The sequence below is a fragment of the Talpa europaea genome (assembly GCF_964194135.1).
Source record: "Talpa europaea genome assembly, chromosome: 15".
Taxonomy (NCBI): domain Eukaryota; kingdom Metazoa; phylum Chordata; class Mammalia; order Eulipotyphla; family Talpidae; genus Talpa; species Talpa europaea.
This window is the reverse complement of record NC_140083.1, coordinates 20051094-20078799: the sequence shown is the minus strand read 5'-3', so window position 1 is coordinate 20078799 and position 27706 is coordinate 20051094. Positions and strand designations below refer to the sequence as shown.

At 34.3% G+C, this 27706-nt stretch overlaps 1 protein-coding gene across 4 annotated transcripts; it reads right to left on the bottom strand.

Moving 5' to 3' along the window:
• Window positions 1-245: 245 nt before the first annotated feature.
• On the bottom strand, window positions 246-26275 carry DCN (decorin; the record flags this gene model as incomplete). Of its 4 annotated transcripts, XM_084254958.1 has the most annotated exons (7): window positions 246-440; window positions 2019-2157; window positions 5201-5294; window positions 7007-7120; window positions 8115-8328; window positions 13018-13130; window positions 26053-26275. In XM_084254958.1, 7 exons carry the CDS (start codon window positions 26273-26275, stop codon window positions 246-248), a joined length of 1092 nt encoding a protein of 363 aa, XP_084111084.1. The 4 variants fall into 4 exon arrangements, with proteins under 4 accessions (XP_084111084.1, XP_084111085.1, XP_084111086.1 ...); XM_084254959.1 differs by lacking the exons at window positions 8115-8328; window positions 13018-13130; XM_084254960.1 differs by lacking the exons at window positions 7007-7120; window positions 8115-8328; window positions 13018-13130.
• Between the last annotated feature and the right edge of the window lie 1431 nt (window positions 26276-27706).

Sequence of the window (27706 nt, the reverse complement as noted above, 5' to 3'; positions counted from 1 at the left end):
ATCTGTAGTAGTTCAGTTAACATCAACAGAAAGTTTTAAAAAAGAATTCTGAAAATGGCAGGCAAAATATTTTTTTTTATTGTAGGCAATTATTTAAACTGCATATTTGGCTTTATGCATAAGTCATGTGGGAAAATCATCCACATTGCAGTTGGGTTTCCAGTATCTTTTTTTTTTCCCGAGTAATAACATTAGTGGGATTTGCCAGGTTATGAAAGTGACGGCTTTCTTGGGAGTTACTTAAATTACTTATAGTTTCCGATATGAATGGCAGAGCGCACATAGACACATCGGAAAGTGGATGGTTGGATTTCCCAGTACGGCACTGGGTTGTTAAAAAGGCTCAGGCCCGAATAAGAGGCCTTTTTGGTGTTGTATCCAGGTGGACAGAAGTCATTAGGGCCAATTGCGGAGATGATGTTGTTATGAAGGTAGACAACCTGCAACATAAAGTAGTGGAGAAAGGTTATTTCCCTCTGAATATCTTATTGAGGCCCCCTTGTGTAAATATTTTATTCAGTTTCAGCACTGTCATGCTTCACTTTGAATGGATTAATACTTTATTTTCGTTATAACATTTTAAAACAATATACAGGATTTAGAGCTGTAGGATCACACCTTCTTGGATGTCTGTTACCATGCCACACCCATAATCCTTTACCACACTTTTTATAAAGCTTTATTTGGGGCCTTGCTGGTGGCACAAAGGGTTAAGACACAGCACTATGAAGCTATCTGCAGCCACTGGTTCACGAGTTTGATCCCCAGCCAGGGAGGTGACCCACATGGCACAACAGACCTCTCCTCTTACCTCCCGCATTTCTGGCCTGCACCCCAGCTCTTCTATGCATAAATAAATAATTTCTTAAGATTTATTTATGCATAGAAGAGCTGGGGTATAGGCTAGAGGGGGGTGGGGTGGGTGAGAAGATTCCCCAGAGACAGAGTAGGGAGCAGAATAGGCAGACTGACTGAAATACACTGCTGAAGGGAGCAGTGGGCAAGACAGGAGAGTTCAGTTGTGCTGAACTCAGAGTTCAGGTCAGCTCCCTGGCTGGGGATTGAACTTGTGGTGCAGTGGTGTGGCTAGCTTCATAATGCTGAGACTTAACCCTTTGTGCCACCAGGCAGGCACCCTTCAGCACACTTAATCTTTCAATTTCTCTCTTCCTTTTCAAATTTTTCCCTTCCTTAGTATTCCCATCCCAGTTTATGGCATATCAGTAATTCTAGATGTTCAGGCTAAAAGCATCCACTTTGACCTACTTGCCTCAAATCTAGTCCACAAAGCATTGTCCCTGTTCAGATTGGAACACAATATTTTTCTTCACTTAGAAAATCTTCTCCAAGTTGTCTGTAAGGGTTGCTGCCTTATGTCATTCATTTCTTAACAGAGAAATATTTCCTGACCATTCCATGCTGCTATTCTGTGTCTCAATTACATATCTTTATATTCCTTTATAGCAAGTATCACTATATTCATATTATATATTTGTGTTTGTTTCCTCTTCTAGAATAAAAGGTCTACAAGAGGAGTGACTGTCCTGTTTTGGTCAAAACTACATTGGCATTGCCTACTAAAACATGGTGAGTGTTCAATAAACATAAGTTGAATGAATACATGAAGTAATGTTTACTTAGTAAATTATGATATTTACATGTAATATTACATTTTCAGGTCAAAGATAAAATGATAGACCTTTTTATAATATTATATAAAAGGAGACTATAAGACAGTAAAAAAAATGCAGCATAGAGTATTGGAATTGAAATAAAGCCTCAGAAACTGCAACAAATAATTGATTTTCGCAACAACTTGGAATAGTTGATGGAATAGTCTTAACTAAAACATAATTTAAGTGCCTATTTTTCACAAAGGCAGAATTATTATTCATGTGAAAACATTGAAAATATTTTTTGCAGAAAGATTTCTAAAGAGAGTTTCTTGCCTCACAGCATTCCATAAGGAGGATTTATTCCCTAGATATCCCTCACAGTATTTTCTAGAATTGCATTACCTGTATGTACTTATGTTCTGCCAGCCCACCAGGGACTTTGATCAGCTTATTGTGGTCCAAGTGAAGTTCCCGCAAGTGAGGGGTGTTGGCCAAAGAGCCATTGTCCACAGCAGAGATAATGTTGAAACTCAGTCCCAACCTGCAACAGAAACCAGAAATGATTGCTTATAGTTACAGATGGATGCCTGAGTGACTGGTCAATAGAAATAGACTTTTTTTTTTTCATTTACTGTTCCCTCTTACTAAAATGCTTTTTTCCAAATTTTCTGGGCTTGGATACACCCATTTATTTTTAACACCTCTTGACATTTCCAGGCTGGTTAGGTATCCCTAGTAAATGCACCCTATGCCACCCTCTTGTAAAAAGCATGGCACTTTGTGCAGTGCGTGTTTTTCCTTGAGAAGGGTGACCAAGCAGAGCTTGGCATAATCAATGAACACAGTTGAATAGATTTATATGTATTATGAATGTAATGTATTCATGAGCGAAAACTGAAAGGAATACTATTACTTTGGTCACTTTCTAAATCAAGCAATTGTATATCATATATTCACTGGAAATAAAATTTACAAGGTTCTAATGAGTCAATAAAGCTACCTAAGAAAAAGGCTAACACAATTACTGTTTTGCTCTGGTTCATCAAAGATCATCTGTTTCTGTCAGAATTTTCCTGGTTCCAACACGTCTGGCTCCTGATCTGACCTCGGACTAGTCTGTTTCTTGGCTCTGTTGACACTTCTCATACAATACCACTCAAGATTGGTGTTTGTATGCTCAATTAAATGTATAACAAGTGCAATTTCTACAGTTATGGTGTTTTCTTATATTAAACAGATTTCAAAAGTTAGGTGTTGACTTGAAGAAAAAACTGGTGTACTAAGCATTCTAGAGCTGAATCTCTGCTGAAACCAACTACTGCCAATCTCATAGGACAGAGCTGGAATGCTGGGATAAGGCAACAAGGTAAGGGAAAAGCACCAGCAAGCTCCAGAGGTGAAAGGCTCTATTGGGGTCCTTCAAATACAATGGAAAAGACTTAGACACCTTTTGTAAGATGGTTTCCACTTGCGTTCAGCTACTCCTTCCAGTCCTTTTGAGACTGAGATTCTCGCTTAGGTAACCAAAGTATCCCAATTTTAATAATGAGCTGATATTTGAAATAATTTAGATTATTTTTTACTGGATTTTAAGCTAGTAGTAGCAGAGTTGATTGATTTTAGAATAGTTCTAATAATATATTCAAGGAAACATCATTTTTCCCATGATAAATTTTATACAAGTAACAAGTCTATATATTCAATTTACAAATTAACCTCCTATATTTAGGATATTATCCTAGATTTGTGAGGGTAAGGAACACATGACTCAAAATTAACAATTCTTTCTGTCAAAGAATATTTCACTTAATTATATATAAATATATACTTAAGTATATAATTCTATATAGAGATATATACACATATATTTCATAAGAATATATAAGAATATATTTTTAAATATATATTTAATAAGAAAAGAATAATTTGCCTGATAACCATTTTATATTTTGCAGTGGGATATATAGTATTTTCTCCCCACTAGATCCTAATAACTACTGATATTGAATATTGGCCTACAACAATGTTCTGATGAGCTCAATTTTTTTGATTCTTTTCACAGTTTTGATTTTAACATCAAAATATTTCACATGATTTAATATCAGTGAGGAGAAAACAACATAAGGATTGGAGGGCGTAATAGATTTTCCTGGATTTTGTTCCATGAAGAAAAGTGTTTGATAGTTAGGAAAGTTTGATTAGCCAATGAGAAAATCTGCTCTAATTTAAGAAATGGATTTCAAAATCCATTTAAAGAAAAATTTTCGTTTTGATTGATCTTTTCCAACTTTATTGGCTCTTTATGACTCTCTTTGATCTAAAATATATTATTATAGAATCTCTAAATCTTCATATCACTTTCATTCCCAAATAACTACTTTTCTAAAAAAGTACACATATTATGAATGATTTGCTGTTTTTAGAAATTTAGAATAATATTCCCTACTAGTGTTACTGATACTAGCATGACTACTACTATTACTGCTACTACTCCTACTAACTAATCCAATAGTAATAACTGGTTTAAAAACAGCTCTACACAAAAAGCAATGAAACTTTCCTTCACACATTATTTTGCAGCTAGAGTGACATAATCAGAAAAGTAGATGATGCATAGTATTGCTGCTAAATAAATTTTCTACATTATAGACTGTGATTACAATAGTCTTAAATAAAGGATTCTTCTTCCTTGAGACACCAGCGTATTACACATACATGTGCTCACTTTTAGCCGCTGGGTCATCGGAGAGTATCGACTGAAATTGGAAAAGCTGCGTGATATAATCTTCTTGTCTTAGGTATTTCTCAAAGTTAAATGGCATACTTTCAATTTATTTATTTACCATGAAAATTACATAGAGAAAGGAGTAAGCCAATTTGACCTTACCCTGAGATTCTCTGTAAGAACATTCAACAATGGGAGAGAGATGAAGATCAGGAACAGAGTATTCCTTGAAGACTGAAACTGAAATAGCTTGTCAGCATGCTCCTCTTTTTATTACTTAACCAGATTGCAAATATAGAAAAGGTTGAAGTTAGGTTGTAAGGCATGATAGTGCTAATAATCATTTATAAGGAAAATAACTAAGAGCCAGAAAAAAAATTCTTTTGGTAATTTGCTTTAAATGTCCAGAGATACTTGATATTCTTCAGAGAATAGTAGCTACACAGTCTCACAACTATTCTAATACTATACTGTGGGATGTCCAGTATTTTCCAATTCCTGGTAGTTTTAAAAATCTAGACACTGTTATAATTTACTTAACCTTCTGTTTGATGCAACTGTGTTAGACTGTATTGAATGAACATACTGATTAAATCAAACACCTTATAAAGTTTTCCTTAATTTAAAAATTGTATATATTCATAAAATACTGATATTGGTAGATAAGACAAATATACTATATACTATTTCATTTACTTTTTATAAAGAAATAATTGGGCAAGCTGATATTTAAGTTATTAGAAATTACAATATGTGGCATAGTAAAATGAAATCAATCACGATGTTTCTAATTCTGAGCATGTAAGCTCTAATACACCTAGCTATTTACTAGTAGAATGTCATGAAAGAATATTATTACTTAGCCAGGTTGTTCAGTCCCTTCAGGCTGGCTGCATCAATTTTGGTAATTTTGTTGCCATCAAGATGTAATTCAGTGAGGGAAGAAGGAAGACCTGGAATATGGAAAAATAAGGTGTTATAGACGCATAATTACAGAACTCAGAAAGACTTCATTAGGACATATGTCATGATTTTCAATAAGATATACAATTTCAAAGTATCAGCATTGCTTTTCTCCTCTTTCCTTCATCCCATTTATAGTTATATATACCTTGGAAATGGTGCAAGCACTTTTTCTACTTTTCTCCTAGATTGATTTTAACAAACACATAGCTGTGTTGCTCCTGTAATAGCCTTTTGTCGTAATCATTGTTAGTATCCCATGTAGAACTGAAGTCAAACCCTCCAACTTAGTTTCTCATACCATTAATAGACTAACAGTGCCACTGACAAAGGATGACAATTGGAAAATGAAGAGATGAACATTTGAAATATAACAAAAAAACTATGTATAAATGAAACCTATTTGTGAATTTCACCAGGTATTTCATGAATGGGCCTCATTAATAATTAACAATGATTTAATGTGCTGACCTTTATCTTCACTTTTACATGTTTCCATGCCTCTGCAACATGTGTAGAAAGCTCTAATTTACATGACTTTATATCAAACTGTTTATACAAAAGGAGTGCACAGGCTTATAATCAAGGAATCTACCATATGTTAAAGCACCTGGGGAAATAATTTTAGATCCCAAATATCCACTAAACCTCTGGATAGTATTTCTTGAGTAGCTGTGCTTTCTAAAAATTTAGCAACAAAATATGAAAGTTTAAAGATTTTATTTTGATTTCTTCCTGCCAGCTGAGGACGTATTGTGTTTTTACACAGCTTTTTAAATAGCATATTGCTCCAATTACAAGAATAGCAATGACTTCAAAGAAAATGGCAAATGGGTTACATTTAGAACTAACATCTGCTTAACAGAAAGTGTTGGTTATTTGTCCATGAGGAACTAGAGAGTCACAAATTATATTTGGTGTGAAATTTTAATTGTACCCCACTGAATTCCTTCAACAATGTCTATTTAATGTAAAAGTGTAGCCCATATTTGATTTGAAATTCATTATTGTTTTCTCTGTGGTAGTATATTTTGTATAGGAGATGCTAAGAAAAGAAACTTCTACATATTAGTTATGTTATATGGCCCCCAAAACTGATAACTGCACTCTTCCAAACTTAGTTCATTTAATTTTCCATGGATAAATTACATTCAATAATCCCATTTCATAACTGAGAAAGTAGGACTCAAAGTTACACATATTGTATGTTACCTAGCTGCTAAATAGAGAATATAATCTACTCTCAGGTGACCAAAGGAAATTAAAATAACATGTTCTTATCTGAGGAAAATGAAACAATAGATGCATTATTCTTGTGAATAAATATTAGGACATCACAATTATTCTTAGAGATTCAAAGTAAAAGTTGACTCAATTTCAGAGTTACTTCCAAGCATTATCGTATTTTTTCTTTTAATTTTTAACAAAGTACCACTAAGGCACTCTATCTTTTAAAAACCTTTACTTTTTGCTTTGGGATATCATAAATTTATAATATGACATTATTGTCTCTTAAGTTTCATCTTAGAAGGAATTTTCTAGGTGTAAAGAGCATGGCCATCTCTACATTGACCTTGGAGGATGCAGGGGTTACTTAGCATCAGTAGACACACTTGAGCCCCATTCAAATTTCCAAAACTGTGTTTTGAATGTAACTTAAATGGAATTAGATATTCAAGTTCCTTTGGAGAACTTTCCATACCTTGAGGGACAGTGTTTATATTGGTGTCAGCGATGCGAATGTAGGAGAGCTTCTTCATTCCCTGGAAGGCTCCATTTTCAATTCCAGAGCTCTTAAGAGGGTTGGTTCCCAGTTCTATAAAGACAGTAAGTGCAAAGCTTTTAGAGAACAATTTTAGGATATTCCAAGCAGAACTGTTTCAGCATTAACAGAAATTTGTGTCAGTACAACTTGACTGAAAAGCAAAAGAGAAATTAAAGGATATACACTTCACAGGAATAGCAAAATGGGTAAAAATCCCCCTTATTAAATCAATGACCAGGAAACAAAGATTTATGAGGAAAAAATAGTGGCAAAGCTATCAACAACAAAATGATTTAAAAGTGTCAACATAGTTTTGCCTAGAAATCAACGGGATCAGATGTTTACAAGTCACAAGTAATTCCCTTATTAAGATACTTTCAAATATTAACTAATTTGAATCTAACATGTTGAACGCCAATTAGAAAGTTACTATTTTTTCCATACATAAAACAAAACACAGGAATGCATGTTTAAGAGGTTCAGAATAGGGGCCTTCCTGGTGGTGCACTATGAAGCAATCACAACTACTGCAGCACAAGCTCGATCCCTGGCGAGGGAGCTGACCAACATGGCGCAGCAGACATCATATCCTAGATTGCTTGCTACTCTCCTCAGCAGTGTATTTCAGTCAATCCTTCTGTTCTGCTCCCCATTTCGGTGGGTCCTCTCACACCCACTGCACCTCTGGCCAGTTCTTATGTGCATAAATAAATCAATCTTTATTTAAAAAAAGAGGTTCAGAACAAAACCCCACAGTGGAAAAGTATCCCCCCCAAATCACTCATTAAACACCATTTAATTCTATCCTGCCTCTTGGACATGTAATAAATAGGGGGGTAGTGTAGCCCAGAGATTTCTTCACATTATGAGGTTATCAAGAACAAGGAATGCATTCAAAATCCCATTTCTCCTAAACCTGCTATTGTCATTCCTACAGATTTAAGAAATAAATTCCAGCTAATTTACCATCCTGCAGTTAAAAGTTACTTGGGATCTTTAAGGTGAACCTTGAATCCTGGTCTTAGAATTACAAGAATATCTGTACCTATGACAATCATCTGATTCATTCCACTGAACACAGCTTTTCGCACTTTGGTGATCTCGTTCTCATGGGCACGCAGCTCCTGAAGAGTTTTGGGCATTTTTTCTGGCAGTTCTTTCAGCTGATTCTTGGACAGATAAAGTCTTTCCAGTTTCACCAATGGTGCAAATGCTCCAGGACTGATCTTGCTAATTTTGTTGTTGACAAGAATCAATGACTGTAGGTAGTAAATAAAAGCATCATCTTAATTCCAAGACCATCCACAAAGAGATAAAACAAAGTATAACAATCTATCCATTGTATTCATGGACTTAACAGAGGAATCCACAAAATTGAGAGTAATCAGAACATAATTAAGCAGATCATGAAGAGTATGAGGATGTGGGTGTCAGGAATAAAAGGGGGAATAGATGAAATATAGTTACTTTTTTATCTATATCTATATATCTATTTATAAAATAACAAATTCTCCTAAAGATTGAAAATGAGAATAACCTGAAGAAAAATCCAGGGTCACAGGCACTCATCACCCAATTAGCTTTTCAACCTAGAAGTCCATCCTTATGGACCACTGTCATGGATTCCACTGTCATGGGTGGCACCAATTTGTACTATCAACAGCAATGCAAGATGATAAAATTTTCTTGCAGTTTCATAAATTTAGTTATAATCCTTACCCCAAAGTTTGCCATTTTAGTAAGTTTTAGTGTAGCTCATTGCTGTATCTTGCATCTCCATGTCACTTGGAAGTCTAAACAGGTTTTCCTTTTATTTTGCTACAATTTACTGAATTTTTTGAAAAACTGTTGATCACAACACTTCTCATTTTAATTAAATTGTATGTCTTAATAACTGGTTTACAGAATAAAGATGTAGTTAAATGATATACAGAGCTTTAATATATTTGTATTCTGTTTTAGCCCTTTTTACATATAAAGGTTTTAAGTATTTTCAGCAGTATAAAAATTTCTGAGTTCTCCGGATATAAGAAATTACTATTAATCCATTATTATTAAATGTATAGCTATTGCTAAGCCTATTTTTGTACTACCACATTCTGTTTCAATGATCTGTATATCTACAGAATTACACATTTTTAAAAATTTTAATATGCCTTATCAACTAATCTTACGGAAGTAGGATAATTTTATCAACATTATAGAAACTTGCATTTTGAATTTCAACGATATTATGCTTTTATGTATACATGAAAATACAAAAGGACCAAAAGGAAACCAGAGTAAAGAAACAGCAAGAGATTTTAATCTCAGAAATATAAGAATGTTTTTTGAAGGTAAAAGCTAGTTCATTAACCATGAAAGTTCTCATGCAGCTCATATAGTTGACAAATTAAAACTTATTACAAGCAATATGATCTCTTAACTAGTGCTAAAAGAGGCATTAGTTGATTAAAACCAAATTCTAAGAAATTTCAATGAATATTCCAGAAAGTTAAAAAATAGGAATGCTGAGGTTATAGGAAATTGATATTAACAAGCAAGCTGTTCGGGAAATATCAGTAAAGTTAAAGCCAGAAGAGAAAATTATCAAGTCTGACATGATTATATGCTTCAAATACTTTTTGTAAACATTATTTAATTTTATATAAGATATTGAGTGCTGACTCAATAATATACAATCTTCTCCAAAGTCATGTATTCAGGGTTAACACTCTACCAGATATTATTTTAAGTATTTTTATGGTTATTAATAGTAATAAGCAATTATTAGTATACAGACTTTAACTGTTATTAGTAACAGTAAAATGTTAGACTGCTCCTGAGTTTAGATCTTAAACTTTGACTCCTATTTTCCTTGTCACTATGAGCAAGTAAATGAACCTCTCTGCATGGCTGTTCCCACATGTATAAAGAGGTTAATAATATTGTTAAATATTATTTAAAAATAATATTTGTAAGAAGTAATTTACTAAATGCATATAATGTACCTAGAATAGCGCCTAATATATAACACTTGTTAGGCAAGTGTGTCCTATTATTGAATCTTTGACAATTTTTTGTTGATTTTTAATGAAAAATAACAATTTTCTACTAGATTTATTATGTTTTAATTCAAAGAAAGTTCATATTACCATACTCTATTTTCCATTGTTTCATGATTAGTTTTTTTTTACTAATATATAGATATAAAACCACTCTTACACAACATGTACCATACACAGTGAGTCACAGAGTTGTAAATTAGTAAAATTATTGAAAATAAAGAACATTTTGGGCCTCCCTGGTGGTGCAAGGGATTAAGCACCATACTATGAAGGAATCCGCAGCCTCTGCAGCACAAGTTCGAGTCCCAGCTGGCTAGGGAGCAACCCACCTGGTGAAGCAGACCTCTCCCACCTCGCCCGCTGCTCCCCTCAGCACTGTATTTCAGTGGATCTGCCTGTTCTGTTCCCCACTCCGTCTCTGGTGAATCCTCTCACTGTCCCCCTACCCCCACATCTCTGGCCTGTACCCCAGCTCTTGTATGCATAAATAAATAAATCTTTAAAAAAAAATTCTGTATGGAAAACCCCTCCATTAAAAAAAAAAAGAACATTTTATGTTGAATTCTATTTCACATCTAACTAAATTTCCATTTCTTCCTTATTCAAGTATGGTTTTCCTGGTGGAAATGAATGATGTTCATTTGCATAATAACAAGGATAGAAATGATCATGAATGAGAGAGTAAGAAAAACAGCAGTTAAACATTCACTAAGTGGTTGGAAGCTCTAATAAACTCTCTTCTTCCGCTGAATACTTTGAAGTAGAAAAAGATTGCCAAGATGATGGTTGCTACAACATACTCTTAGGAGTCTTGGAAAGAAAAGAACACATTATTATATTGCCAAACTTAATTAGGACATCATAGAGACTAGATTTTTCTTCTTTAAGGCTATGAAGCACTTAAATTATTCAGGTTATATTTAAATACACAGGAAGTTGGGATTAGAGTAGAAGGATATTCATTTCTTAAAGATTTGACTTTACTGTAAACTTAAAATTAAATGAAGCTTTTTGAGATTTTAAATTTATTGACAGTAACAAAGCTCTTTTTTTTTTTTTATTACAACCTCTTTTAACTTACTGATAGGTAGTTATTGACAAACTCTATTGGGATCACCACCAGTTCATCCCAGTAAAATCATAACATAAAAAGAGAAAGGAAAAATGAGTAAGGACTCAAGTCCTGTATTACAACAATGGTGATGGATCGCACTGGCCCAAGCTTTGAAATCTCCAGTTCAAGCCTTGTCCTCCCTTGTTTTAGTCTATATCTCTCACTCTAGCAACTTGTATTTTTATTTGTCTGCTCCTTATTGTCCTCGCCTTTCCTCTCTTTTGGCATAGGAAACTCACTTTTCTTATCTTCTTTTCAAAATTCTGCTAATCCTCTAAAACTTTTGTCCCATACTCTTTCAAAACACTGGTAAGAAATTTATCATGATGTCTGTTCCTTTATCTGGAGCTCCTAATATTCAAAATGTATATCATACTGTACTTTTTTGTTAGACACATTAACAAATTGACTATGTCATTCTATTTTATGCTATCATTATTAACGGTTCCATGGTTTTATAATTATAGTTATATTTATAACATAAATATACTTCACTTATAGTTCATTGCCTGTTCTTACTAATATCCCCTCAACTAATTTTTATAATGGGAAGAAGAAATAAATAGGTGTGAAGTTAGAGTTTTCTATGTTTATGCTCCCTTCCTTCGGAATTCATTGTAAACTTATCTGCACAGTTAGCTAACTCATCATTAAGAAATTTCCATTTTTTGAAAATTCAAATTGTCATATTGTGTTTTTAATATTGAGCAAAGGTCTGCTTCCTGAAATATCACTCAGTTGTCAACAGGACAATTCTGTAACCATATAATTGAAGCAAGTAAATTCAATTATGGCCCTGCAAATACTTCATTCAGTTCATTCAATTTAGACATTCATATTTCCATCAATTGCATCTATTAGATATGATTTCTAGATTCTTTACTCCCATGATGATCATTCTCTGGATGCTCAAAGGTTAACACCCTTCCTAAAAGGTCTTGCCTACAGAGCAAGTGACCTATTAGAATACAATGTAGAGAGTAAAACTGTTGTTATTTCATTTTTTGCATTTATTTATACTAAATGTACACTGAATTAATGAGAGGAAACCATATCATATCTCCCTTCAGCAAAGTCTTTTCTATGAAACACTTTAAGAGTACTATCTCTTTTCTTAGAACCCTTATTGCTAGAGTGAATATGTTACATAAAAATAGAACAGTGAAAAGGGGAAATCATAAAAATTCATACAGATAAGCTACAACATGCATAATCTGAAATACAAAGTAAAACAGATGATAGGTAGGTGGTAGGTAGGGGGGAGAGGGAGAGAGAGAGAGAGAGAGAGAGAGAGAGAGAGAGAGAGAGAGGGATATAGATTTGTCACACAATTATATTTGTCAAAATATGGATGATAATGTCTTTATCCTTTGGTGTCAATCTTTGAGCTTTTACAAATTTATTTGCATCTCATAAAAATGAATTAAAAAAGACACAAAAATAGAAAATATTAAAGTCAATCCATTTTATGTTTTGTTCCACTACTGAATTAAAATATAATTGGGAAGATAATGCTTTTTATTCATGAGATGTAAAAGAAGATGAAGGCATAAAGTATTTTTTTTTAATCAAGCAAAAACTAAAGGATATCTGGGGTAGTAAAAATTTGGATGAGTTTTTAGGAATTAATGAATATGATGCTTTGCTTTCTCTATTGCTACCCTAAAGAGAATTTAATTAAGACTTCAGTGCTTATTTCTTACCATATGGTACTCATAACCATATCTGAGTTTTGTTAAAACAAAATACTTTGAGTCAGATAGCATTAAAACTAAAAATAATCTTACATGAAGGTTCTTCAGGTTCTTAAAGTCATCATCCTTGATTTCGGTTATTTGATTGTTCTGCAGGTCCAGCAGCATGGTATCAGGGGGGAGATCTTTTGGCACTTTGTCGAGACCTAGCATGAGAGTAAAACCAACCTATGGTCATCAAAAGGGACAAAATGAATACAGAACCACAAAGAATGTATTTAACAAAGAAACCAATGTTGCAATGATAATTTTACAATAACATGTTTACCACAATATTAACGTCTAGAAATTATATCAATTGAGTTTAAACTGTCTGCTTTACCATGCAATTTGCAGCAACATGGATGGAGCTGGAAGGGCTCATGCTTAGCAAAATAAGCCAGAAAGAAAAAGAAAAATACCGGATGGTCTCATTCATAGCAGGAATCTAGGAAACTTAAATAAGGGACCAGGAAAAAGAATAACTATAAGAAAGAAAATATCAAAATCAACAAACAAGTATGAACTAGAGACACTCTATGGGGGTTGGGGGGCAGGGGTCAAAATAAGGGATTGTAATTGTAAGGGGAATATAAAAATAAAATTTAAATAATAAATAAAATAAAATAAAAATTAAAAAAAAAGACACAATTCAACCCATCGCAATAACTTTATCAGAAGTCTGGAGTATAACTGAGCCCTTCCCGAGTCAGCAGGGATTAACAAAGAGACTGTTAATTTTTGACAAAAAAAAAAAAGTTTGCTTTACCTTTTCAACCATTTCAAATGATTTTTTAAGATTTATTTATTTTTACACAAGAGCCAGAGGCATGGGAGGGTGAGAGGATTCACCAGAGACAGAGTAGGGAGCAGAAGAGAGAGATGGACTGAAATACTCTGCTGAGGGGAGCAGCGGGTGAGACAGGAGAGGTCTGCCACACCATGTAGGACTTTCCCTGACCGGCCCCAGAATCGAAACTGCGCTGCAGACGCTGCGGACAGCATCACAGCTCTACGCTCAACCCTCTGAGCCACTAGGGAGGACTTCAAATGATTTTTTAAAGTCATAAATGAAATGCATTATTTTCCCATATGTAATTTGCTCTTCTGCAGGAGACTTGTTTTGTTAGTGTGGCTCAAATATCTTAGTCCATACTTTGTTTTACCCTTGTTTTTTTTTTTTTTTTTCCGTGTGTGTGTTTTAAAGATTTAATTATTTATGCATACAAGATCTGGGGTACAGGCCAGAGGTGTGGGGGGGTAAGAGGATTCACCAGAGACAGAGTGGGGAGCAGAACAGGCAGACTGACTGAAATACACTGCTGAGGGGAGCAGCGGGCGAGACAGGAGAGGTCTGCTGCGCCATGTGGATATCTTCCTGGCCAGCAGGAATCCAACTTATGCTTCAGAGGGTGCAGATTCCATCACAGTGCAGTGTTTAATCCCTTGTGCCACCAAGGAGGACCCTACCCTCGTTTTTTATATTAAAAAAAATAATTCCTTTGGTTATAGGTAAGCATGAATTATTTGTTAATCTATACCTTTCTATATTAAGATTCTTTCAATGAAGAAAAGTTTTAGCTTAGTTGAATCATTAAAGATCCTTTCCATAATCCAAACACACTCACAGACCCACATTTAATGTTAAAAATTATATAGGCTTCCTGTCTCTCTCTATTCTACCTGTCTCTGTTCTCCTTCTCTCTCTCTGTTCTCTGTCTCTCTCCACCCTCATCTCCTCCCCTGCCATTCCTTTTTTGTCCTGAGCAGCCAAAGAATAAATGAAATAAATAAAAATTATATAAACATGAAACCAAGTTTTTGTGTCAAAATCTGAAAATCAACCAAACTTTTGGAAGAATGATTCAATTTTAATTGAAATGTCAAAACTATTAATATAAATTATAGATGATATTTTATAACCAATAGATATGTGGCTAATCAGAATAAAATAAATTTGTTAGAATGACTCCTCTAAAAATTATTATATACACCATTACTTTTGGACTTTAAATTTAGATCTGAGCTATTGTTTTTAGTTTTTATAAATGTAAACATATTGGATAACCAAATGTTCCATGGTATTGGAAAACACCTCAATAGTCATTCAATTAGATGTATAAGGATAAATTGTTTTGATTTAAAATGTATGACATTTTGAATAACTGATTATGAATGTCACTAGAGAAAAACAGCAAGTGGCTTTGCCTTTTTATTTTCCATTGGCTTTCTTCCACATTGATGTAATTTTTTGAAAAAAACAAGACAAATTTATGTGATAATTTTTATATGTTAAGAATATATAGCGTAAAGTCAGGGGCCTTCCTGGTGGTGCAAGGGGATAAGTGTCAGCACTATGAAGCTATCCACAGCTACTGCAGCATGAGTTTGATCCCCAGCCAGGGAGTTGACCCACATGGTGCAGAAGACTTCTCCTGTCTCACCCACTGTTCCCCTCAGCAGAATATTTCAGATAGTTTGCCTGTTCTGCTCCCCACTGTGTCTCTGGTGAATCTTCTCAGTCCCCTCACCTCTGGCCTACACCCCAGCTCTTGTATACATAAATAATCTTTAAAAATTATTTTAAAAGAAGAATATATAGCATTAAGTCAGACATTCTTCCTACCCCTTGCCATTATATCTGAAATTGAAAGTGTTGAAGATCATTCTTTCATTCATTCAGCAAAACTCCCTTAAATACCTTTTAGGCACCATCAATTTATTAGGCCATGGGAATGCAGATATTGCTCACATCTTAATGGAAAGTATCATTTAACATACAGTTTTCAGTTAAAAAATTTATGACTGAATATATAAAAACTGTCCGGAAGATATCTTTCCAATTTTGAGTCTTATGTAAACATATGCTGATAAAATATCATGGTAGCCATATTCTTAGTTTCATTTCTTCCATGATACCTATGCAAAGAATAAAAAATAAACCACTAATATGAAGGGATATATATATACTCCTATGTTCATTACAGCACTCTTTATAATAACCGAGTTACGGAAATAATCTAAGTGCCCAGATGAGTGGATCAAGATGTGGTATATATACACAATGGAATACTACTTGGTCATAAAAAAAGATGAAATCTTGCCCTTGGCCACAACATGTATGGAAATAGGGGAGTTTATGCTAAGTGAAATAAGTCAGATGGGGAAAGACAATTATTTCACTCATATTTGGAGTACAGAGAAACATAGCAAAGGAACAGAGAAAACTACACCACAACAAGCCTTAGAAATCTTACCGTAGAATTAAGGCTACCAAAGGGGAAGTGTGGGAGTGGGTAACAAAAGGAGAGGGGACCCAATGGAATATGGTGGAACACTGTGGGTGCTTTGATAATGTGGTATAAGATTAAAAATGCTGTGAACCTATACCTCTGAACTGTAAACAATGTTGTAAACCAATGTTACTTCAATTAAAAATAAAGGTGTATGACTATCTTGGAGGTGGGAGTGGTATGGTAACAACACCTGAAGGGGGTGATCTTGTACCTCTAAATTATATGCAATGTTGTAAGCACTGTAGTAGCAATACCAAAAATTGAAAATTAATGTAATAAAAAATATTTATTTGAATAACCTACTTCTAAGCTTTTCCCAAACATTCCAAACACTATCCACATAATCACCATTTGTTGATAATGGGAAAAATGTCAAACTTCTTATTCATGATCCTTTACCTTTATAAGTTTGCAAATCAAAATATAGGTGATTCTGAACATGCAAAACTATATTCCAAGAAATGGCTACAGAAATATTTCATAGAGAAATAGCAAGAGTGAAGTGTTTTCAGTGATGAAGAACAAATTACCAGAAGGGCTACCTTGTAGGAGGATATTTAACTGTACTATGTAGTTTTGATCATTGCCATTTTCAGAAATGTCAATTTTCTAATTTCATGCAATTAGGAGTGGTAGACTTCTGCCAAGTCTTTGATAATTAGTATTTTCCAACCAAGAAAGGGCACACTTCCTTTCATTTGGATAAAAGTTACTGCCTACCTTCCATCATTACTTTGTGGGCATTTTTGTCAAAGTCTTAATTTCCACTTACACTTACTATTATACATCGTCAACCTTATATTCTAGGGGTTCTCATTTCTTCAATGTCAATTTTCAAATAAATTTCAGCTGTGGAGACCAAAATCTAATTTTAGTTAGATTGTCATCCTAGAATATTTAAATTCGGGACTGTTTGGGGTGAAATATCTCTTTTTTCTAAAGATTTGGGATAAAAAGTCCATCTTCAGGCTTGTTTTGCAGTTTACTTTGAATTTCTAGTAAATTCATATCTATTTTGGAATTTCACAGAGCAGCATTTTATCAATATTTCACATTTAAAGGATTCCCACTATAATTTAGAGGTATAGGTGTTACCCCACCAATACCCACTACCAAGGCACCCATAGTTCTCCACTGTAGCTCATTGTGCTTCTTCCCCACTTCATTGTCTCCCTCCCAACCCCCCTCGGATTCAACATATGTTTTAAGGCATGCTCTCTTGTCTCATTTCTTTCTACTTCTAACAATATTTTAAAGCATTCCCATTATTCCCTCGTCTATACTATTCATCCTAACTACCCCAGATAGCAATGGGCTCTTCATCCAAACACCTTCTATATAAGCTTGTGATGTATAATCTTGAATTTTAGTTTTCTTTCTATTCTATAAATTCTAGGTAAGCAGGGACAAAAGACTGTTTCTCATCAGAACTTTTTTCTTACTGTTGTGCACACAGGTGGTTGCTTTTTAGTTGATTCTTTTTGAAATTGTAGTCTGCTCACTGCTGTTCCCTGGTGAAAAGTTCAAGATCTTGGCTTTAAGACCTTTTGTTATATTTTGAAACCATTATCACTTCACATCCTGCTGTCTTTCTTAAGAGTTCTTATTGTTCCTCAGAGTATTTGGATATAACTGGCAATAATAGTGACAGTCTTTTTTTCTGATTCTTGATTAGCTGCCAACATTTTAGAAATGAATGCTACTCACATATATCATCCCCACAATATGCACCTCAACATGGTTCTTACTGTCCTCTGTGTCTTTATTTGGGAGGAAATTTTTTTAACTATGTTTCTGAAAAATTGCTGTTTCTTTCCTACCTGTGTCTTATCTCTGATAACACTTTCTTTGCATTAAATATATTTCTAGAGGGGAGGGATCAGTTTTAAACCTTTGTGTGGAGAGACAGTTCCTCATTTATGAATTAATATTGACAAAAATCAGCAAACAAGAAAACAATCCCATTTACTAAACTGGCTAAGCTTCAATATATAACCCTCACTTTCCAAGAAAAAGAAAGTCAAAGAACATGCTGAATTCTACTAGAGAAATTAATTCAACAAAATCCAGATTTCTTCAATAAATAAATTGCAAGAGAAAATGAAACAATTTGGGCAAAATTATAATTTAAAGGACACTTAACAGCTATGACAAATACTCCACTTTTGCAAATCTTAAAAATATCAGGTTTGTCTTTTTAGTCAATATCATCATCTTTAGAATTTGAATTCCCTGAGTTTAAATAAACTCAGCTACTATCCAGATAACCTCAACCTCTAATTTAGCAACCCTAGGTATCTATTCCTTCATCTGAAAATGCTGAAAATGATGTAGACTTGGACAGAAATATTATAAAGCTAGAAATTACTTTGTGGTGATTAGAAATTGCATTTCTATTTTTTATTTGAACTAAATCTAATTTTGAAAAAGTATAAAAGCTGGTGGGATGAAATAGAAACATTCTATCACCTTTTTTAAAAAACCTTAAGTTTTTATATAATCTTAAGAATTATAGTATTTATGTATGATTTTAATAACCATATGTGGTTTTAATTAAATCATTCTTATCGATACTGGTAGAATTTATAGCAGTTCATAAAATGATATCAAAAGTAAAAATTAAGCATTTTGAATGAGATCAATTAGAAGCAAAGTCACAAAGATATGATTCAATGTCTTTCTTACAGTCTTCAGTAGAAAGTTTAAGTGAAATAAATTTGTTAATTAATTAGAATATAATTGATTTGAGTTCTAAAGTAGTTTGTAGGGGACATCTAATATTTGTGGCTATTCTATATAAAATAAACTAATTTATGTTCATACTTGTCATTGGAATTGTATATAAATGTAAGTGAATGTGTAGATAATTGCATTTTACAAAGAAGGCACTGCCTCATCTCTCCCATCCTAAACCTATTTACTCTTAATCGATACAAATAGTTCCAATTCCATTAAAAGATGGAGTCAAATTCCTTTCCCTTTGAGTCTGGCATATCTTATGCCTCTGCAACCTAATAGAATGTGGTAGAAATGACACAGAATGACATTTGGTCAGAAGAGTTTGTCCAGCTGCTACCCAATTCTTCTGGGGCATCTACTCTGGGGGTCAGTCAGGTTCCATATAAGAAGTCTGTCTATGCTGAAGACCACCAGGATGGAGAGGCCACTCAAGGTACTCCAGATGACCCAATTACTGAACCCACAGGTGACAGCATCACCAACTACATGTCTTGAGAATGACCCATCTGGCTAAGGAAAGTCTATTGACTAGTATCCCAGTCAACACCTGACTGTAGATGCACCAGAGACCCCAGCTGAGAATAGTCCTTCTGAGTTCTCAATTTCTCCATACCTAAAATCATGAGCAAAATAAAATCATAAGTTGCAAAATGTTGAGGTTATTTCTATTCAACAACAGGAAGAGTGGAATGGTTCCTAAATTTATTTATTTTTCAATGAGTAAAGTCATTCATGTAATTACAGATTTCCCATTAAAATGCAATTACTTCTCAAACTAGCCTGCATCATGTATTTGCCATCCCCTCCTACCCCCATATTCTATAATAGGAACCTTATCTTCCTGAAAATAGGGCTATTATGATGTTAGAAAATAATTTCTGAAATAAAGGCTAGTAAGAATGAGACTTTTTCTACTTGGTCCAGTGATAAACAGCACTGTTTTGCTAGCAAATGTCAGCAATCTGGTAAATATCATGCTGGACAAAGTCCAGGTTGTCCTAAAAGGTCATGCTTATTTTTCCTGCCCTGTGGCAAGGGTCCAAACTTCAAGATGTATTCTTGTCAATTTCCAAGAGTACTTTTTTATAATTCTGTCTTCAATTGAATAATTAGGACAATGGTGATACACTTCAGTTTTTTGCACATGACCAAAATAATAACTAGCTTTCTCAGCCCCACCAAAAATCCTTTCTGCTCAACTCATACATGTTTCCTTCTTTTCCTCCACACTGGCAACTTGACTATGATGGTCGTTGGACAGATTCTAGAAATATATATTATATAGATAAATAAATATAGATATGGCTATATAAATGATTACTATAGAACAAAGAAGGCAAATGTAGATTACAGTGAAAGCACAGAAATAGACAAACCGTAGAAGCTTTCTCCATGAAATCTGCAGACTAAGTCAAGGGTTGTTTGAATCAAGTGTTAAATATAGCTCATATAGGACTTTCTCCTTTTATTAATTGGGTGAATTGATCTTTATCTTTATTTTCAAGTAAATAATCTTCTTGCTACAATTTTGAAGGAGAAAGTTCAAGAATAAAGGGTCTCCTACTTGTCCTCTTTTACCCAAGGAATTGATATTGCAGCTAACCTATTCCCACCCTGTCCTCTGGAGCCAGGGATGATCTTCCAGAGAAGAATGTATCACAGCTGTGACTTAACCAAATACCTTGATCCCACACAGCTGCCTCTCTATTCCTCCTGGGACTGAGAAGGAAACCAGGGATCTGTTGGCTCTAGGTCAGGGTAAAGAGACAGATGCTTCCTTTGACTTTCTCTGACTCCTCTCTTCATCCTCCTCATTTTTAACCCCTTGAATCAGGAGCTATGGTTATCTGGGTCACTTCTGAGCATTAGTCTTGGATCTGAAGATTGTCACACTCCACTTGTATCCAATACTATTTAGGCAACCAACTAGTGCTTGCTCTCTGCGTAGTTCCCTTCCTGGACCATGTCTTACGGATGCACTTATGATATATCTGAAATTTCAAGTGAGAATCACCCTTTGTCACTGATGCTGCAGCGCTGGAGATAAAATATGAAAACAATAGAAATTTCACCATTCTCTCTGTCCCTCTACAAAATAACCCTAATTTGTTCTTGTTTGATTTCATGGAGAGGTGTATTATCAATTTAATGTATTATTCATTTAACTTGTATATGTTTTGCTTCTAGTCAAAAGACAAGCTGGGTGACAGTATATCCCAAGTGGTACCCATTTACAATTTTTTTTACCGGTTTTACTAGAAGCAAAATGATTAAAACGAAGAAAACTCTATGCAATTTAAAGGAGTATTCTTTTTTTTGTGGGTTTTAAATTCAAAGTAGCCTTTGCATCATGAGGTACATTTTAGGAATCAGTAGTTATTTGTAATGCTTTACATGACAAAATTAAATGTTACATCTTCGGTATTCTCTCTTGAGGGTCAAGTATGTGATTTGTAAATCATTGATGAACATAAAATAGCCTAATGGTTCATTGTTCGCCACTTGACCACAGTAATTCTGTTTCAACTTGATAAGGCCATGTAATTATTAGAGATTCTGAACTTTAGAAAAAAATGAAAGAATATATCAGAAATAGGCTCATGTTGTTAACTGACTTGGTCTGAAATGGTAGGCTAAATATAACAGACTATGATAATCATTTCTACAATTGTTTTCCTTACAAAATTAAGTTAGACATATTCCTATTTGTTGAATGAGGAACCAGATTTTGAAAGTTATGAAGTTATAGGTAGCTAGTGGTAAAACATGACTTGAGAGGTTTCAAACTGCAAAACCCAAGTTCTTTATAGTATTAAACAATTTCAAAAGGTACTCCAACTCTTTGAAACTCATTTGTATGAAATGCCTCAATAACTATTACTTCAATTTGGAAGAATAGTCAAAAAACAATGGTTGTACTTATATCATCTATCAGGGCTGATCGGCCTACAAGCAATGAGTCAGTAATAAATGTTATTTTATGACACTGGATCCAAAGATGAATAGACAAACCAAAGCATAAACAAGTAATGGGAATGATCTTCCTTCAAGACACAAGCACATAAAACAAAGTATCAAATCTTAGGATCAAGATTAGGACATTTTGAAAAGATCGGACAAGAATGAGTTAAATTTTGGGCTTGTTATTTTAAGATAATTCTGATTTTTGAATTTGCTCATCCTGCATATATTTTTATATTGTTATTTTAAAATAAATGCTATCATGAAGAGTGAATTATTTTATGGTTTAAGAGGAGATAAAAGAGAAGATATAGGCCTCATAAAATTCTGGTTCAAAATACAAGTTAAATTATAAGTTCAGCCAAACAATGTGCCCTTTATCTGTAGAGAATTAATGACATTTTTGGATACTAAAATATATGTTTACTTTTTTAATCCCCTATGCTTTCAGAAAACATTAGAATAGTATCTGGTAATTTAGGGGTAGGGACTAACACTATCAATTATCTTCCCACAGGTCTCAGTGGTTTTCCTATGGAGTAATTACTAATTTTAATTTCAGTTTTTACTTCTTAGCTTTGAAAGAACAATTTGAAAAATTGATGTTAACATTGTCAGAAATAGTGCTTAATGGCAAAATTTGTCAGAAATTTTAATGAATTGTTTGAAAGTTGCTATTAGAGGAGATCTTAAACATTTTCATCACAAGAAAAAAAAAATATAACTATGTAGGATGACAGGTGTTAAGTTGACTTCATGTATCATTTTGCAATGCATACAAATATGGAAGCTATGGTGTACACCTGAAACTGACATCAAGTTTTAAACGGCTTTAACTATTTAAAAAGGGTCTTCAGGGCCTCCCTGGTGGCGCAGCGGTTGAGCGCTGGGTTGCGAAGCTGCCCGCGGCCTCTGCGGCGCCGGTTCGATCCCCGGCTGCTCCCCGGCCACCGGGGGAGGGTCCCACATGGCGTGCAGACCTCTCCTGCCGCCCGCTGCTCCCCTCAGCAGTGTACTTCGGTCCTTCTGCCTGCTCTGCTCCCCGCTCTGGCTCTGGTGAATTCTCTCACCCTCCCGCGCTTCTGACTGTACCCAGTGCATGTATAAACAAAACAAACAAACAAATAAATAAATAAAAACATGCAAAAAAAATAAAATAAAAAGGGTCTTCATTATGTTCAGGGCCTTCCTGGTGGAGCAAGAGGTTGGGCATAGCACTGTGAAGCTGTCCACAGCCTCTGCAGCATGAGTTCAATCCCCGTCCAGCCAGGGAGCTACTCACATGGCGCAGCAGACCTCTCCTGTCTCACCTGCTGCTCCTCTGAGCAGTGTATTTCAGTTCATCTGCCTGTTCTGTTCCTCACTCTGTCTCTGATGAATCCTTTCAACCCTCACACCTATGGCAGATACCCCAGTTCTTGTATGCATAAAATAATAAAAATAAATCTTAAAAAATCAAAATAAAAAGGCATGTTGATAGGAAACATTGTATAGACAATAAGATGACAGCGGACTAATGCCTTTCAACTCTGTAGCTCCTTTGTGCTCATTGCAAGCCCTTGCAAAGATCATCCTTAAAAGGATATTTGCCTATGATACAGAAAAGCATTCACATTTTTCAGCTAGAAATACAATTCTTTTTTTAAAATTATAGTAATTCATGCTTCATGTTCATTTCAGATCACTAAAGAACACAAGAAAATAAAATGCATGGCCTTTCCTAGGAATATGTTCGCTCATTTCTTCTTTATCTTTTTCCTTGTCTTCCATCTTATACTCTAAAGAATCATCATTATAGAGCATTATTGAACATCTTCCATGTCCGAGACCTCGCACATATAACCTGATCTATACGATAGACTGTCCTTTTCCTGACGATGTAAATGTCAAGGCTCGGACCATTTACCAAGATCATGAAGTGACCAGAAGTTACATAATGATTGCAAATGTGGAAACAATTCGATTTTAAGGCAAGTGGATTGGTTTTCCTTTTAAGAAAGTTATTTTATGTTTTAAAAATATCAGTTCAAAAACTTGACCATGTATTTAAATATTTATCTGTGGATTAAATAAAAAAGTAAGAGTAACTTCGATTGGAACGTGATTCTCTTAGTTGAATCTGGTTCCCCCAAACATTATTTTAGGCTTAGTTACTTCTTTCATAGATAAGTCAGTAAGCATATGGGTAATAACAGAAGATTAAATAATGTGAACTTTTAGAAATAAGATAACGTACAGAAAAAAAGTGCTCATCAAAAACACCACAACCAACTGTAACCACAAAAATGTATCACGAGATGGCCAAGTAAATATACTTAATATTTCTTGAGAATTTACTTTTCTGTTTGAGTAATACATTTGGGCTCTTCTTATGATAGACAATTGGAAAACTACCCCCCATGCTTTCATCAGTCAAGTATTAGGAATTATTGATCATGCAAAAAAGGTAAAATTATATTTATGGAAAATCAAAATTTCAGTGAACTAGCTGGGCAAGTTTTCTTTCCTTAAAAAATATCAATTCTTCATTGTTAATAATATAGGTGGCGGGAATAATCATGGATCCGTTTAACTTTGTTCTCAGAGGCAAAGTTAAGTTTAACTTGTCTCACAATTTTTAGGAATTGGTTATTTTGTAAATTTAGAAAAGTTCAGATTTGTTTAACACCATTAATTTCCTTCCAAAAGAAATACTGTAGGTGATCTTTAGATGCTTATAAAAAATTCTCTATAATTTATTAGCAATCTAATCCCACCTGTAATGAATATATAATTCAAAAAAGAATAATCCTCATCAGTAGAATATAAGCCATAAGAACAGAGACCATATTTATACTTTCTATCCTTTCCTCCTCATGGCTCAGGAACTGTTCTGACCCATTGTGGGTTCTTAGCATACTTGCTGAAATAATGAATGAATGAATGAATGAATAAATGAATCTAGTGGAATTATCCTGTGGCCTCGTCAAAGCAATTCTATACACCTTTTTTTTTTTCAGTTTTAAATGTCAGCATTGAAAAACTACCTCAATGTGTTAGTTTTTCAGTTGTTATGATTTAAAATTTTTTGTTTGGTGGGCACTCTATGTAGCTTATTCCAACTGTAGAAATTAGTGGCTTTTTTTTTTCCTGTAAAACAACTACAAATGATGTTCTGAGTAAATATAAAACTTCCGAAATAAGTATCTTATTTATATATACTGTGGGGTTTCCTCCATAAAGAAATACACCAGGACAAAAATCATTCTGTGAGAATTTTTTCCTGTTCTTTTTTTTCCCCCAAAGAGAAAATGTGTCAAAAAAAAGGAGGAATGTGAATCAGCTGCCATGTAAACTGAATTCATTCCCCTGTGGCCCATCTGTTGAATTTATCTCCTGAATGTATTGCTCTTAGAATTCCCAGGACAAATTTTTCTTGAAAGATGATAAATCAAACTATATTTACAATGTTAAGCTAAAGATATATGCTAGTGATTATATTGACTAGTCATAACTTCCTCATAAATATTTCCTTTAAAACTATCTATAAAGTTTACAAAATGCCAAAGGTAAAGGCCTTACAAAGACCTGGTGATCACAGAAGAATTTTGGTACTTTAGAGATAATTTTCTTGTTTTGAAAGTTTGCTTGTTTAGCTCCTGATAACTCAGCATAGTTTAAATTTAGTAATGTTTAAACTCCATGATCTGTGCTAAATCAGGGCATGCAAGATTCCCAGGTTTTCTTAATATCTAAAATTCATGAAAGCAAATCATCTAATGAATTCTGGAATCACAGAGCAAAAGACATAGTTCTGTTCAAAATTTGACTTGACAATGAGTTCCATGAAGCACAGAAATAACTTTTTAAAAGGTGGTTTGTCCAGGACTGCAAAGTACTGGAGCCCTTTTTTAAAAAAGAGACTTCCACACCTCAAGCTATTTTTCTCCCTAGTCTGCTCTGCTCCCTTTCCTCCTCATTAGGTGGCACTGTCTCTCACACTTGGAAATGCAGAGATTAAAACTGAAAATACTAACCTCTCAGGGTAGACATTCCCATGTTAAAAAACAAAACAAAAAAGCAGGGTAGATAAAGAGAGCCTGTACCCACTCACCCAAATCAGAACACTGGACCACACGGAGGTGGCACTGACAGCGGAAGGGACACATAGGTCCCAGAGGCTCTAGGTCATGAATGCCATCTTCTGTGCCTGAGCGATCTTCCGGGCCTGTGCCAGAAGTCTCATCTTCTAGTATAAAGTCAAATAAGCCTCTCTGTTGAAAAGGTCCAGCCCAGGAAACTTGTGCAAGCAGGAGGAAGATGATAGTTGCCTTCATGTTTTATCTCATGTAGTATTACAACCAGGGAACCTGGGAAAGAAACAAAATTTATTAAAGTAGCATTGGTTTTGCTTATGTTTCTTATTTAACACTATGGAGGTAGCATAGAGAAAACAGAAAAAAATATAGTTTGCCTCTTGTTAGGAAACAGAGCATTGGAAATATATTTGAAAGGGGATAAGACACGTTATAGACTTAAGTTGCACACTTGTGAACACTAATTTTAATATCATTTAAAGCTGCTTGTTTGAATTTTGGGTTTGAATTAAGAAAATATATATTCAAAATCTATATATATATATTTGCAAAATGATGATGGTGTTAAATCATGTTGGAATTTTCAATTTTCAAAGAACACAAACCATGCCACAGCCAATACATTTGTCTGGACACATGACAAATCTCCAATTCCTGCTTCACAAATATCTCTGAAAGCCAATCTCATATTTCCATTTCATTGTATTTATCATGGTGCAGGCCTTTCTCATCACCCTCTGAACTTTGGTGAGAGGTTCCAAATGGTAAATGCCTTGAATACTTTGTCTAAACCAGCCCATCTCCTACTCTGCTGCCCAAGTCATCGTCTAAACATTAAATTTTAATGTATTAATCTTCTACTGGTCTTCATTCACTCTTCATGGTTTGCCAATAAGGTCCTCCCCTGTGCTGCAAGTAAGATCACTCATAATGTGGTGCCAAATGATATTCTAGCCATATTTCTCTAAATAGATTTATCTCCTTTTCACTCCATTCCCAGTTGCTACCCTCAATATGGACACCCAAATCTACAGCCATTTAAAATGCCTACCTTGTAAGAGAGTTGTAAGGATCCAATGAGATAATTGGCTTTCCTTGTCTACTCCTTGGTTCATCCAGGCAGAATGCTGTGCTCTCCCTATCTGTGCTCCCAAAGCACATTGCTCTTACCTCTTTTAAAGAACTTATTGCATTATATTATGATTTGCTTTGCGTGCTGGCTCTGCCTCCCCCTTCCCAGAAGAAGTGTTCTTTCAGGGTGTGTCCTATTATTCTTTGTTCTGTACTCCAGCCTTACACAACAGTATGCACAAAAATGACTCAATGGACCATAAATTTATTAATAATACAAGTTACCCAATTTGTTCCACGCAACCAGTCTATTTTTTTAAAAACAAAATTATCTTGTTTTCAATATTAAATTTTTAGCATCAGATAGCAAATTGAAAACCTCAACTTGGTATAATTCAATTTAAAAAATAAATTTTAGTGAGTTTCTCAAACTATTTACTCTTAATAAACCATAAACATACACAGAAAAACACTAAAACTTTTATACAACATATGTTATTTAGTTTTACCAGTAGGGCTAATCTGTAAACAAACAAAATAGTTTTGACAAATCCATCCACTATTTACCCCTTAATTCAATGTGCACTTACAGATATATAC